The sequence below is a fragment of the Caretta caretta genome, chromosome 10, assembly GCF_965140235.1.
Source record: "Caretta caretta isolate rCarCar2 chromosome 10, rCarCar1.hap1, whole genome shotgun sequence".
Taxonomy (NCBI): Eukaryota; Metazoa; Chordata; order Testudines; family Cheloniidae; genus Caretta; species Caretta caretta.
In genome coordinates, this window is record NC_134215.1 from 84,666,057 (window position 1) to 84,680,489 (window position 14,433).

Sequence of the window (14,433 nt, forward strand, 5' to 3'; positions counted from 1 at the left end):
TGGGGAGCGAGAAGGTTTCCTTGGGGGTCCACGAGTAACATGAACCATGAAGTTCAGCTGCCTAAGTGATCAGATGGGTGCGGCTTGCAGAGCTGGTGAAGAAAGCGTGGGAGTGGGGAAGGAAAGGTGGATTTCTGGCAATCTCCAGTTGACTTTCCCTATGTCGGCATCGCTCAGGTGCCCTGATGCTCTGTGCTCTGGAGCAGCAGCTGAACTGGCCCAGGTGCTGTAGGGCCCAGGCCGTGCTGCGCTGGGAGCCACCAGCACTTCGATGCCCTGAGATCTGGAGCTGGTAGCATCACCGTTGTGCCAGGCCCAAGGGCTGTGACCCCATGGTAGCTGCAGTGTCCGAGCCGTCTGCTAGGAGACATTGGGGATGGTTAAAAGAGAAGTTAAGCTTTGCTCTGTCCAGCTGGAGGGATCTTGCTGATGTGACCTAGTCTGGAGTCCTATGAACAGCTAGTGCTGGGGGAGGGAGTGGGCACTGGTGGGTCAGAGAATGGGCATCCTTCATTCCCTGGGGCCTAGAGGCCGGATTTTGCCTTGTGGGTCTGCAGGAACTTCCTTCACGTTTTGGAGGCATTACTCGGATTTACCCCAGGGCCAGTCAGAGCAGACTCTGGCCAAGAAGCGTTGGGGGACAGTAACGTACTGCATACACCACGGTTCCTGCTTTCCAGCTGCTTGCTTCTCATTCCTTCTCTCCTCGCTGTCTGCCTTCCCCCTCCCCCATCTCTCTCCTTCCTCCTTCCATCGCTCCCCATCCCCCTTTTCTCTCTTTCTCTCTCCTCTCTCCCATCCTCCCTCTCCTCTCTTTGTTTCTCTGTCTCCACTCTCTCCCTGCCCCTCCTTCTCTGTCTCTTCTTTCTTTCTTTCTTTCTCTGTTTTTGTCTGGCTTTCTTTTCTCTGCACTGGCCACCCTCCCCCACCCCAGGGTAAGACTTTAAATTCTTCCCAGGCAGCTACATCTGTGTAAGACGTTCCCTCCTCACCAAACACTGAACATGAGGAAAGGCTGACCTAGCTCTGGTCACATATTGCCTTTGGTAGAAGCATTCGTACAGGAGGCTTGGTGAATCCTTGCTCTGGGCTTGCTTTGTGTCCTCTAGCTCGCCAGCTCTGCATTTCATTCTTTCCTCTCTCACATCCTAGAGGAACAGGAGCTCTGGAGGGATTCTGACTGATGTGTAGAAGTGCCCAGCTGTCCTTTGGAGAGCGCAGTAGCCAGCCTTAGTCTAGAGACTGACCAGGTATGTTTGAAGCTCTGTTTAACCTTTTGCAGGGACCCTGAGCTGCAGATGTGCACGTGCTAGGGTGCATCCAAAGGCTGCTCCCTCCAGATGTGGCCCCGTTGCTGTGGTGCACTGTGAGGAGAGAAGGTCCTATCTGTAAATCAGGGCACAGGCCCACGAGGCTTCCTGAGTCGGAGCAGCAGAACTTGGTAAGGGGTCAGTCATTTCCCCAAATGTTAACGAAGCTGTCTCCGCGCTGGAGTGAGGTTCAGCTCTGCCTCCCTGGTTCTAAGGAACAAGTGGGTGGGCTCACAGTGCGTGAGCTGAATGTGTTGGGAGGAAGTGGGTTTTGCACTGCTGCTGCACGCCAGAGCCGTGCTGGCCCTACGGGCGGTGCTGCTGTGCGGCTTCCTGCCCTGGGCTCGGACAGACCTTGGACCTGCCTCTGTAGCTCCCAGCCACTCTCGAGTCTGGCTCAGTTTGGCTAGAACCTCTCCCCAGCTTAAACAAAATGGTTTGGTTGTTTAAAGTCCCTCTCCTGATTTGTACCCCAGTGGGAGCCCCCCCCCCCCCCCCCAATGCATCCCATTCCCTGCACCTCTCCCTCAGAAGTTTGTTTCCTTGATCTTGCCTGCCAGTGCTGGTATGGCTCCAGAATGGACCCTGTGACTCACTATTGCTTGTGGGGGACGATCACATCCTTCCTTCTGCACGGCTTTGGGATGGCACTGCACTGAGGATTTGCTTGTATTCTTGTGTCCGGGTCTAGCTTGATGGAACAGCACCCCCTTCTGTTGGGCACGGTCTCCTTGCTTAGAAAATACCTAATACTTCGGACAGGTTGGCTACATGCTTAGAAGCACATGCCAATTCTAACAGGTGCAGCGAATGCCGGGGTGCTGTTGTGCTGTCCCACCTCGGAAGACGCCCCTCCACACACCTGCAGCAGCGTCTCCTAGTCTGCAGCTGCATGAAACTAGAGAGACTAGGGAAGAGGTAATATCTGTTATTGGACCAACTCCTGTTAGTGAGAGAGACAAGCTTTCAGGCTACACAGCACTCTTCCTCAGGTCTGAGAGAGGTTCTCAACGTCCCAGCTAAATAAAAGGAGGAACAGATTGTTTAGCATAAGTAGTTAACACATTTCAAGGAGCCATTCTAGGTGAAATGGCCTGTTAACACCCCTCCAGTCATGGGTGGTAGGTGGAGACAATTAATTGGGTTATAGATTGTTATAACATAAGCCATAAATCATGGTTCTGTTCAGTCCATGATTTTTAGTGTCTAGCAAAGTTATGAATTTAAGCTCCCTGGCTCATATTTTACCAGGTGTTGGTGCAGGTTTCCTTTGAGAGTGAGGACAGACAAGTGAGACAGTAAAAAGAAAAGGAGTACTTGTGGCACCTTAGAGACTAACCAATTTTGTGAAAAGTGTTCACCCACAGGTGACAGGGTTTCTTTTGTCATTTTTTCAGTGAGAGCTCATTGAAGAGCATTTTGTTGTCTGATTTCACCCACACATTTGTTCCTGTGGCATTTAGTGCCCTAGATGGGATACACCCTGTGTTGTGATGGGCATGTGTAGGACCAGGGATCTCGAAAGGTGTGTCGTGGGTGATGCTGATCATCAGCAGTGGAGCTATGTCTGCAGGTTTTGCATCTGTTCTGGCAGGGTCTGGTGCTGCTTTGAGTTGGTGAGTCCTGGTCTGTGGGGAGCTGGCTTCTGATGAGGAGCTTGGAGAGTTTTGGGGGAGTTGTTTGAAGGCCAGAAGAGGGGATTCAAGAAAGATTTCTTTGAGTGGGGTCCCCATTGAGTATGGGTGGCAATTCTTTGATACGCTGTGGGGTGGTAGGTGACAACTTGATGGGTCCTGGAGAGCACAGAGAAGCGTTACTTTTCTGAGTCCAAGTGCTTCCCTTCCCCCTTGGGAACCATCTCATGAGATCCTGTTCAGGAAGGCAGTGGACTCCCTACTGCAACTTGCAGCAGTGGAAGAAGTGCCCATAGAGTGCCTGGGCTCGGGGTTCTACTCTCACAGTTTCTTGGCTCAGAAGAAGAGTGGGGGGTGCCCCATCCTGCATCTTCAACACAACAAGTTTGTCAATTCGGCTTCAGGAAGGTGAAACTGGCATCTGTAATTCCTAGGCTGGATCCTCAAGACTGGATCCAAGCTCTCAACTTACAGGGTGTGTACTTCCATATTGTGATGCACTCCTCAGATTTTTCGTGGGAAAGTCTCTCTGCCAATACAGAGTGCTTCCCCTCGGCCTCTCCATGACCCCGGGGTGTTTGCCAAGTGCCAGGTGGGCATGGCTGCACACATTGGAAGGCAAGGAGCTCAGGCCTCTCCAGGAAGCAAACCCCACAGAAGTGTTCCAGGACTGAGGGCCCTTCAGCTGGCATGTGTAGGCTTTCTGCCAGTTCTTCAGTGTGCCACAGGACAAGAACTCACTGCCAACACCGTGATGTGCTATCGCAACATGCACGGGGGGCTCCCGTGCCACCATTGTGTCAGGAGGCGACTCACCAAGGCTCAGGAGTAGCTCTTCACTTCCTCAATCTGCAGAACACCCTAGCAAAGCACCTTAGCCAGCACCACCAAGTCACGCTAGGATCCGTTCTCCATGACACCCCGCTGTAACCCTGCGGCATATCCCACTGACTGAGGAGTGGCGCAGGTTCTGCTCTCCATCAGACCCCTTTCTCATTCCATGGGGCCTGAGGTGCATATACACCCGCCCCACTGTTCCCCTGGTACCGAGACTCCATGGGAAGATCAAACCAGACCCGTCCCTGGTGATTCTGGCAGCCACAGCATGGCCCAGGCAGTTTTGGTACTTCAACCTCGTGAACCAGTCCACATGGCCTCCCGCCAGGCAGACTCTTGCAGCCTGAGGCAAAAGGCCTGGCCCTACACCCAGACCCTGTTTCCAGCTCACAGCTGGAAGGACTCCAGTAAGCTCACCTTTGCCGCGCAGTGGAAGAGGTTCTGTAGCTGAGCTGTGGAGAAATGGCTTCTCCCCTTTCTGAAGCTCCACTCACTGCTATCCTCAACTACCCGCTTGCCTCTCAGAGCGCACCAGACTCCGCTCACCCACCTCAGGTGGAAGGCTGCAGTCTCCTGCCACCTAACCATAGCCAGGAGCCTCGAGGCTTATTTGTGGCTTCCCGCACGCCAGACCCCATCTTCCTTGGGAGGGGGCTCCAAATCTGACAGCCGCTTTGGCAGCACTGCCCCACAGTCATTAGTCCAGCAGATGCCGAGCACCCCCTGCAGGAAATGGGTCCCTGCATGTGAGTCGCTAGAGGTGGGATATGTGTGGACTATCACCCAAAGACCAGTTACTTGCCCTGTGGTAATGGGTTGGCTGAGATGTGTCCACTTGGGTTCCTTCTCCTGCTGCAGAGGCCTTGCCAATCTGGATCCTACTGAGGAGTAGTTGCAGCCACCTGGCCCCTTAACCTTCAGTTATGGGGTGCTGGAGGGCACCTGGGGTGCAGGCAGAGGCCCAAGGGACACTGCTACACAAGAAGATGCTGGTCTCGGAAACCTGGGGCACATGTGGGTGACACGTCTCGAAGAACCAGGCATGCCGTAGGGCAGGGGACCGGTTTCTCAAGACTCGGATGAGGAAGGTTTAGGGGAGCTGTGCAGGTGCTTGTATTCGTGCTGTTTTATATATTGGGCCAGTTGGGGGTTACAACCGCTCTGAGCGGAAGAGGGGGTTGATTGAGTGTCTGACATGTCTGTTTCCCAGCCTACCTGACGGGGTTGGCCTCCCTTGCTGGCTGGCTCTTTCTGTCTCTAGCTGTCTCCTCCTCTCCCTGGGATCTGACGCTTTCTCCCTTGCTTTGTTTGGCATTCTCCCTCTTTAACTACTTCTCAGTCACCATCACCTGCAGCCTGAATCCCTAAGGAATGCTGCTGCAGAATGGTAACGAATCTGAATTCAAAGCCAAACACCCCCAAAGGTGTCTCACCTGCCCCACATCTTTCCCCTGCAGCAGAGTCCCTGTATTTCACTATCCCAGGTTCCTGGGCTTGCATATGGCAGTCATGAAATTATTAGCTAGCGGCTTCCTTTGGTGTTTTCAGCTGGTAAGTGCTGTGTATGGCTGACTGCTTGAAGAAGGTTCCTGTCCCCGTTCTGATGATGAAGTGTATGTAAGCAAAGCAAGGGTGCTGGATAACTAGTGCCATTTGCTGTCAAACTTCCATAAAACTCTTTGCTGTCTCTGGTGACATTCATCTGCAGCTTACTTGCCTTGGTCCAAATTTACCGGCCTCACAGCTGCTCCAGAGACTAGCAGAGCACGTACGTCTCCGATGGCATGACCTTGGGTCCTGGGTTCATGAAAGCTCTCTGAGGAGCTTCAGTCCTCGGTGGGTTCTGATCATACATGCACAGGCCCTGGACCCGACGCAGGGAGGAGAGGTGCTTCATGTTCGACTCAGAAGCTAGTTTAGAGAGAGCTCTGGGACCATGGCCCTCTAAGCACACAGGCGGTCCCCTGGATAGTCAAAATGTACTTTTTAAACAGTCTGTTGAACCTTCTGTGTTAGTTTGAAGGCAGCTGAATTCCTGAGTGGTGGTTTTTAGTTAAACGTTGGGAAGAAAAGAGGAACAAATACGTTGGGGGGGCAATGAAAGAAGATGGATGCACTTGAAGCTAAAAAGCGTAAATCCCATCCTGAGTGGGTTGGTCCAGTTGTGAGCCTCTCTCCTGCTCCGAACACTTCCTCCTCCTCCCTGGCTGTGGAGCTGGGTTCCATGTTCTCTCTAGTGGTCACGGAACAGCACAAGCAACAGCAGTGTCCACCAGGAAAAGAGATGCCCTGCTTCTGCTCCTAGGCTGCAGTGGGAACAGGATCGGGCCCTAAGCAGTGTCCCATTCGGGGCTGGGGCCTCTAGCAAGGTGAACTTGAGACTGGGCTGTATCTCTGGCAGACTTGGGACTGTACTTGTAGAATGCTGCTGTGTTCCCTGGGGCTCTTTGGAAAGAGACTCCTCTCGTGTGACTTCTGCATAGCACCACACCCAGAATCCCGTAGTTTCTGCACTGAGCCCATCGCTCCTGGCTGAGTGAGAGCACCGGTTTTAGAAAGGCATCAGTCTGGATTTAAAGCCTTTGTGCTGGAGAATCCACCAGGTCCTTAGGGAAGTGGCTCCAGTGGCTAATTCCTCTCACTGCTTCAAAAGCAGCACCTTATTTCTAGTTTTCTGAGTTTGTCCAGTTTCAGCTCCCAGCCATGGGATTTTGTTCTGCCTTTTCCTGCTTGATTAAAGAGCCCTCTGCTATCAGAAATCTCCTCCCTACATGGGCATTAAAGATCCTGAGCAAGGCACCTCTTAGCCTTTTCTGGGATACACGAGGCTGAGTTTCTTCTCTCTCACTGTATGGAAGGTTTCCAGACCTCAGACTGTTCTCGTCACTCTCTTCTGAGCCCTCCCCAAGTGTGAATGCCAGAACTGGAGCCTGTATCTAGTGATGGGCTCACTAACTTGCAGGCAGAGGTAACACCATCTTCCTGCTCTTCCTTAATATTCCTCTGCATATTCAAGCATCCAAGTACCGGGTTTGCCCTCTTAGCTGCAGCATTGCCTTGAGCGCTCGTGTTCACTTGGTTATCTCCCGTTACTCCTCTCTCCTTCTCGCTGTCCCTGCATTCCAAGCTACGGCCTCCCACCTTGTAAGCATGACCTCTCGTCTTTGGGCTGAGACGTATGAATTTGAGTGACTGTGTTAAAATGCAGTTTGCTCAAATGAGCCCCATTTACCAAGCAGTCCAGGTCAGCTTGGATAACTGGCCTGCCACTGTCATCGTTTACCACTCACTCATTTTTATGTCCTCTGCAGGTCTGACCTGCAGTAACTGTAGAATTTCTTCCATCTCTCGGATAAAGACACAGACTGGCGCTGATCTGGGAGCGGATCCTCACAGGGCCCCACTAAAAACCTCCAATATTTAAATTTTTAGAGAGAATTTTTTATCGGGTGGGACCAAGCTGATGTACGTTATGTCAGCAATGCCCCTTTTATCACCCAAACTGTAACCTCCTCAAAAATGGTAGTTTGAGACCCTGTTTCCCAGTAAAACCCTGGGGACTGGCATGAATTATCCTGCCATGATGTAATTGTTTGACTGCCCTCCGTATCCGCCTTTCCGTGAGTGTGCTCAGAATGGACGCTGGCCGGCTGGCCTGCCATTAGCCATGGCAGCCATTTGACCTTGCCCAGTGTTCCCAGATTCATTACAAATCCCCCCGGGCGATTCAGAGAGCCCCTGGGCCAGTTCTTTCCCAGGAAGTCAGGAGGTCAGGGCATGGATAAGGGCTCAGAAGATCTGGGTTCAGTGCCAGGCTTTGCCACAGATACCCTGTGTGAGCTTAGTGTCTCTGGGCTTCAGAGGTCCCCTCTGTATGATGCGGCTCACAGCCCTGCCCTGCCTGCAGGGGCGTTGGGAGCATACCTACTTGGGGAGAGATCAGACACTTCAGTACAGGGGCCATGTGAGTTTGGATGCTTTCAAGCGTGGTGACTTTGTGGCCCACTGGGTGCTGCCTTGCTGTATCTCAGCCACTCGTACCCTTAGAAGTACCCTGTCTTTATTTTACTAATTTCAGAAGAACTTCTGGTTATTGTAATTAGCTCTATGACCCTCTCTTTGTCTTCTGTTCAGTAGTTTATCAATCTGCAGCCAGCACAGGCCCTGGATGTGCAGCCGAGAGGAAGGAAACCAGAGAAAAATATCAACAAGTGAACTTCCCTTAAAACAAGGCACACTCATTGCTGGGGAAACTCTGGACCAAGGGAGAGGGGCAGTTAATGAAGGGCAAAGGGAAAGGGGATTTCCCCCAGCCTGGAGGTGGAGTGGGCTGTAAGGAAACAGAGGCTGAAAAGCTAGAGAGCAGAGACTTCATCTGCCGCTGAGCAAGAGGCAGCAGCATCCTAGGCTGGCTTGGCTCCTGTACGGAGTGTCCTGCCTGGGAATGCGGCGCAGCGCTTGGCTGAGCCTGCCCTTCTTCACCAGCCCCTCGGGCCCCCAGGGGAGGAACATGCAGGGGAACCTAAACAGAAAATCCCCCTAGTACGTTCTGCTTGGGCCTGGTCAGTCTAGAACACCAGGTACACTGGGGCACTTCCCAGTGCTTCCCCCGAAGAGGGTTTGGGCCGAGTCCCTTTGGCTCCCCGGCCCTTGCAGTGTTATGTTCCCCTCGCCCTGCCTTGTGAGAGAAAGGAACTTCAGGCAGCTCATAAACTGTTCGCACGTTTAGCTTTCTTGACCCTTCCTTGAAACCTGCCCGGGGGGTTTTACAGGGATTTGGGGAAGCTGAGGTTTTACAGCATCTCAGATGATGGCTTGGTTCAGAATTCCTCTCCCACCCCACCACTGGAAACCCAGCACTCAGACAGCTACATCTGGCTGAGCTGGCACAGAACACGAATGAAAGGTGGCACTGGAGTGCGAGAGAGACCCCAAGGACTCCGCTTGTCCCAGGGACTGCTCCCTCTTGGGTCTACATCTTAACGCGGAGTTTGATGTTTCCGAGGGGCTCAGCGCCACAGTTCCCAGGGGTTTCATCTGGAGTGGAGCGCTCAGCACCTCTGAACATCAGGCCCAGGTGTTCCAAGTTGGGCACCCAGAATCAGTGGTCACTCTTGATAATGTTGGTCTCCGCTTGTTAGCGAAGCCGTCGTCCCAGAGCAGTGATCAGGGCGTGGCTGCTAGCCAGCACCTCTGTGCTGCCACCCACAATGACAGCAGACTGGGTCCCTGCCTGGGCTCGTGGGGTGGGATGCAGCTCTGACAAAGGCTAACGAGCCCTTCTCTCTCATTCCTGCAGCGATGACAGCCTAGCCGTGGGGTGAGATGGAACGCTTCACCGACTCTGGAACTCAGACAGATGCGGTGGTGGTGCTCTCCCTGGCACAGGCCGCTGTCTTGGGCTTGGTGTCCGAGAACGAGCTCTTTGGCGCGACCATCAGCCCCGGAGGCTTCTTTCCAGGGCTAGGAAATGAACTTGCAGACACTGCCACGGTGGAACCCGAGGATCCGGAAAGCGCTTACCGGCTGGAGAAGGAAGGCTGTGTCCCAGCTGAGGCACCAGAGGAGGAGGGGCTGGAGGCAGAGACTCCATTTGAAAAACATACCCGCAGGAGGAAGCGGCCCCCGGTGAGGCTGGTGCCCAAGGTCAAGTATGAAAACCCTGCGAGTGCGGGCGAGGAGGTAGTGTACGAAGTGTCTGTCCCTGGCGACAGCAAGGGGGAGATGCCGAGCAGCCACCCGCCCAGCCTCGAGGAGTCCGGCTGTGAGAAGCCGGTGCAGAGCAGTGCCGTGAAGATGATTGACCTCAGTGCTTTCAGCAGGAAGCCCCGGCGTCTGCGCAGACACGTGCAGCAGACCGAGGGCCTGGGGAGTTACGAGCACAGCTGTCCGGACCCCATCCAGGTCGGTTACGCTGAGGCCAGCATGGGCGGGGCCCCAGCAAGCACGGGGCCGGAGGCCCTCGGGAGCGAGTGCAGCCTCGAGGCGAACGCTGCATCTCTGGAGGCACCCGTGCCAGAATCGTCGGAGCAGGGGAAGAGCGAGCAGGGCTTTACGTGGCAGGAGCCAGCAGATTTTGACGCAGACGCGGCTGGAGTCCACACAGAACGCAACAAAAAGGCCCAGCTGGACCGGCTGGACATCAACGTGCAGATCGACGACTCCTACCTGGTGGAGGCGGGGGACCGCCAGAAGCGCTGGCAATGCCGCATGTGTGAGAAATCCTACACCTCCAAGTACAACCTGGTGACGCACATCCTGGGCCACAACGGCATCAAGCCCCACTCCTGCCCGCACTGCGGCAAGCTCTTCAAGCAGCCGAGCCACCTGCAGACGCACCTCCTGACGCACCAGGGCACGCGGCCGCACAAGTGCGGGGTGTGCGGCAAAGCCTTCACGCAGACCAGCCACCTGAAGAGGCACATGCTGCTGCACAGCGACACCAAGCCGTACAGCTGCCACTTCTGTGGCCGGGGCTTCGCCTACCCCAGCGAGCTGAGGGCCCACGAGGGGAAGCACGAGAACGGGCGCTGCCACGTGTGCGTGGAGTGTGGGCTGGACTTCTCCACGCTGACGCAGCTCAAGCGCCACCTCTCCACGCACCAGGGGCCCACGCTCTACCAGTGCCTGGAGTGCAGCAAGTCCTTCCCCTACCGCAGCCAGCTGCAGAACCACATGCTGAAGCACCAGAACGTCCGGCCCTTCGTCTGCACCGAGTGCGGCATGGAGTTCAGCCAGATCCACCACCTCAAGCAGCACTCGCTCACGCACAAGGTGCAAGCAGCCGCTGAGCCCAAGGGCTTTCCCTGCCCCGGAGAGCAGTGTGCGGGGGCCGGGGGAGGGAACGATTTCCCTTCCTTAGAGCACTCACTGCCCCCATTGGGGGTCGGGCTTAGGCAGGGATCTAGCCATTAGAGCTGGCCATTGGTTTGCACTGATTACTCATTTGTTGGTAGGACAAAAGGACACCATCATGCCCAGTCTGAGTTCCCAGGGGCCTGTGTGACCGCCCTTCCCTCCTAGGGGGGGCTCTTGGATCGGCCTTCCCTGCTTGTGGGGCAGGAACAGTGCAATATGGGTGCTGTGGGGCTGGCCAGCTACTCTGTCGCTCTGACCTTGGCCCAGAGGCTGAGACTGGAGTGTTTTCTGCCTCTTAGGGGGAGCAATTCTCCCAGCTCAGACAGCGTGCAAAGCAGAATGCAACGCTCCTGGTGTTCGTCTTAGGACCAGTCTGCCCCCTCATTCACCATGCCCCTTCCCCAGAGGGCGCTGGGTCTGCCCATGGGGCTCAGGCAGGGCTGAGCAGTCTGCTTTCTCCCCCGGCCATGCATGTCCACTGCAATGGAACAGGAGCTTCCAGCCAGCTGGGGCACCTGCAGCCCAGGCCCAAAGGGAATGGTTCTTACTCTCCTGCCAAAGGAGGTGCCGAATGTGCCCCCAGAGGCACTTCTTGCTCCGCTGCGGGGGAGCCAGGAGTAAAAGGGGGCATGGGCAGAAGGATTCCCCACATAGGCTCTCCAGCCCTTGGGCTCAGCTCGCAGGGAAGGTGGGTATGCTTTGGGGGGATCCCTGTGTCTGTTTATGCAGAAGACAGGGAAGGAAGCAGGAAAGATTTTGAGGGTGGTGCAGACAAGTTGGTTGCACTGAGGCTTTGTTCCATATGCTCGGTGTCCTGTACAGCAGTTTATCTCCGGAGCAGAGGCAAGTCCTTAGATTTCCCCCACGGGCCCCCCGGTTACTGGGGGAGACAGACATGCCGCTGAACGTGTCTGCGCTGGCCCGAGGAGGTGGTGGTGTGCTCCATGCAGGGAGCCTCCTGTTCAGTGGACGAGGAGGTGGGGCCCCCCCTGCAGTCCTTTGAGCTGGTCCCCACTAAATATGCACGCTCCAATTCAGAGCCAAGTTGTGTGGCATTCTTTTCTGTGACCCTTGCAGGGTGTGAAGGAATTCAAGTGTGAGGTGTGCGGGCGTGAGTTCACCCTGCAGGCCAACATGAAGCGGCACATGCTCATACACACCAGCGTCCGTCCGTACCAGTGTCACATCTGCTTCAAGACCTTTGTGCAGAAGCAGACCCTCAAGACCCATATGATTGTGCACTCGCCAGTGAAGCCATTCAAATGCAAGGTACCCGCTAGGAGCCTCCAAAACCCTTCTGGGGGGCAGCTCCTTCATTGGGGCTGACACGCCCATGCTTCACCTCTGCAGGGCACCAGCCAGCCTGGACTAAGGTCACCAGTGCCCCCACATCCGCAGCACCAAACAGTTCAGCCTGGCTTGCACTCTCCGCTCTGGAGAGCCAAGGCGGAAATAGCAGGGGCCGCAGCTTAGTACTGGGGCCTGTCGGCAAAGCTGGGCAGGGAGTTTGAGCTGCATGTACCTGTGTTGAGCCCCTCGCTTTCACGAGCACTAAAATGCACACCCAGTCTCACCAGCCCAGTGCCAGAAGGGGGGTTGGGGGGTGGAGTGATGAGACGTAATGTGAGCGGCTAGTTCAGGTTTGTGTGGAAAGGACAGGGATAGTCGATCTGCGGGGCTCGTTTGAAAACCCCAGACCCTTAAGGCAGGCCTGGCTGTGGAAGGCAGCCGCCCGCTGGCAGTGGGGGCGGGAGGGGGGTGATACCATGTGCAGTGACAGGGATGGGGCTTGCCTAATTGGTGGCCTGTTGTTCCCAGGTTTGTGGGAAGTCCTTCAACCGCATGTACAACCTGCTGGGGCACATGCACCTGCATGCCGGGAGCAAACCCTTCAAATGCCCCTACTGCTCCAGCAAGTTTAACCTGAAAGGCAACCTGAGCCGGCACATGAAGGTCAAACATGGGGTCATGGACATCAGCCTGGACAGCCAAGGTGGGTGTGGTGGCCTGCTGGGTCTCCTGGGAAGGGGAAGCCAGCATTGATAGGGCACGCACAAAGAGATCTGGCCAAACCCTGCTGTTGGCTGGTGACCTGCTAGCTTGAGGAGAGGGCTGCACCACAGCTCCTCTGCAGGGGCCTTTTGGAACGTGCCGGTCCTGTACTAACCCAGGCTCCTGGTAGCCCGCCATTGGGTTGTGCAGCATTGCCCCCAGGCTTCCCCTTCCCCCTCACAGCATGTATGTGTGGGCTTCCCCACACATCAGACATTGTGTGTTGCACGTCACTGCAGCACAGAGGCTGTCAAGTGGAAGCTGGAGGTTTGAGCAGCTGCTTGAGGGCAGTTAAGGCTTCTGGTAGCATCAAGGGTGCATCTCTGCCTTCCTCTCCCTTTGGCCAGGGCTGAGGTGACGACGTTAGGGGATCAGAGGAACAGCCGTGTTAGTCTGTATTCGCAAAAAGAAAAGGAGTACTTGTGGCACCTTAGAGACTAACCAATTTATTTGAGCATGAGCTTTCGTGAGCTACAGCTCACTTCATCAGATGTTTCCACGGTATACATCTGATGAAGTGAGCTGTAGCTCACGAAAGCTCATGCTCAAATAAATTGGTTAGTCTCTAAGGTGCCACAAGTACTCCTTTTCTTTTTGTTGTTAGGGGATGGAATTCTGTATTCCCAGTCTCTGGCCCTCCCTCCTATAGGGATGGCGAGATGCTTTAGCTGGCTGGTTCTGCTCAAGCACCCCACAGTGAATTAGCTAATGATGTTGACACTTAATTGTCAGCATTAGGGTTCAGACTCTAGCCTCCAGCAGGAACGAGGAGCTGCAGCTCTGAGCTGTTGTTTCAAGATGACTGCAGCCTCCCTCCAAGGGCAGTGCCTGGGTCACGGGTTCTCAGCTAGCACTGTACGCCCATTAATGAAGGCTGAGATTCTGCCATGCCCCTGCAATTGAAAAACCATCTGCATGGCCCTCAAAGTGCATTGTACCAGGGGTGCTGACCTGGGTCTATGCTGTAATCACTAAGTGCCAGAGATGGCAGCATGCCATGGGGCAGCCCATCACACGGGGAGGGTGGTGATGGGCAAGCAAGCCAACTGGACACCTGCACTGCCTGGCACTCAGGCACAGTGTTACAAAGCCTGACACCTGGGCCCCAGAGTGCACCGTGGGCCAGGGGAATGAGGGTAAAGAATAGAATTGTCAGACACATAGAAGAACATCAATTGTTACACAAAAGTCAACATGGTTTCTGTAACGGGAGATCATGTCTTACTAATGGATTAGAGTTCTTTGAGCAGGTCCACAACCATGTGGACAAGGGGAATCCAGTGGACATAGTGTACTTAGATTTCCAAAAAGCCTTTGACAAGGTCCCTCACCAAAGGCTCTTACGTAAATTAAGTTGTCATGGGATAAAAGAGAAGATCCTTTCATGGATTGAGAACTAGTTAAAAGACAGGGAACAAAGGGTAGGAATAAATGGTAAATTTTCAGAATGGAGAGGGGTAACTAGTGGTGTTCCCCAAGGGTCAGTCCTAGGACCAATCCTATTCAACTTACTCATAAATGATCCAGAGAAAGGGGTAAACAGTGAGGTGGCAAAGTTTGCAGATGATACTAAACTGCTCAAGATAGTTAAGACCAAAGCAGACTGTGAAGAACTTCAGAAAGATCTCACAAAACTAAGTGATTGGGCAACAAAATGGCAAATGAAATTTAATGTGGATAAATGTAAAGTAATGCACACTGGAAAAAATAACCCCACCTATACATACGATATGATGGGGGGT

At 54.4% G+C, this 14,433-nt stretch overlaps 1 protein-coding gene across 4 annotated transcripts in view; it reads left to right on the top strand.

Annotated features, from left to right (window-relative positions):
- ZNF710 (zinc finger protein 710) overlaps positions 1 to 14,433 on the top strand; it is a 51,132-nt gene that overhangs the window by 34,365 nt on the left and 2,334 nt on the right. For 2 of the 4 annotated variants that reach the window (XM_048865888.2, XM_048865887.2), the window contains 4 exons: positions 1,153 to 1,250; positions 9,081 to 10,555; positions 11,717 to 11,908; positions 12,458 to 12,632. In XM_048865888.2, the coding sequence (XP_048721845.1) occupies positions 9,107 to 10,555; positions 11,717 to 11,908; positions 12,458 to 12,632 (1,816 nt within the window). In that variant the 5' untranslated portion in view covers positions 1,153 to 1,250; positions 9,081 to 9,106. Of the gene's footprint in view, positions 1 to 1,152; positions 1,251 to 1,282; positions 1,442 to 9,080; positions 10,556 to 11,716; positions 11,909 to 12,457; positions 12,633 to 14,433 lie in introns of all 4 variants that reach the window. The other 2 variants (XM_075133274.1, XM_048865889.2) reach the window with 2 other exon arrangements.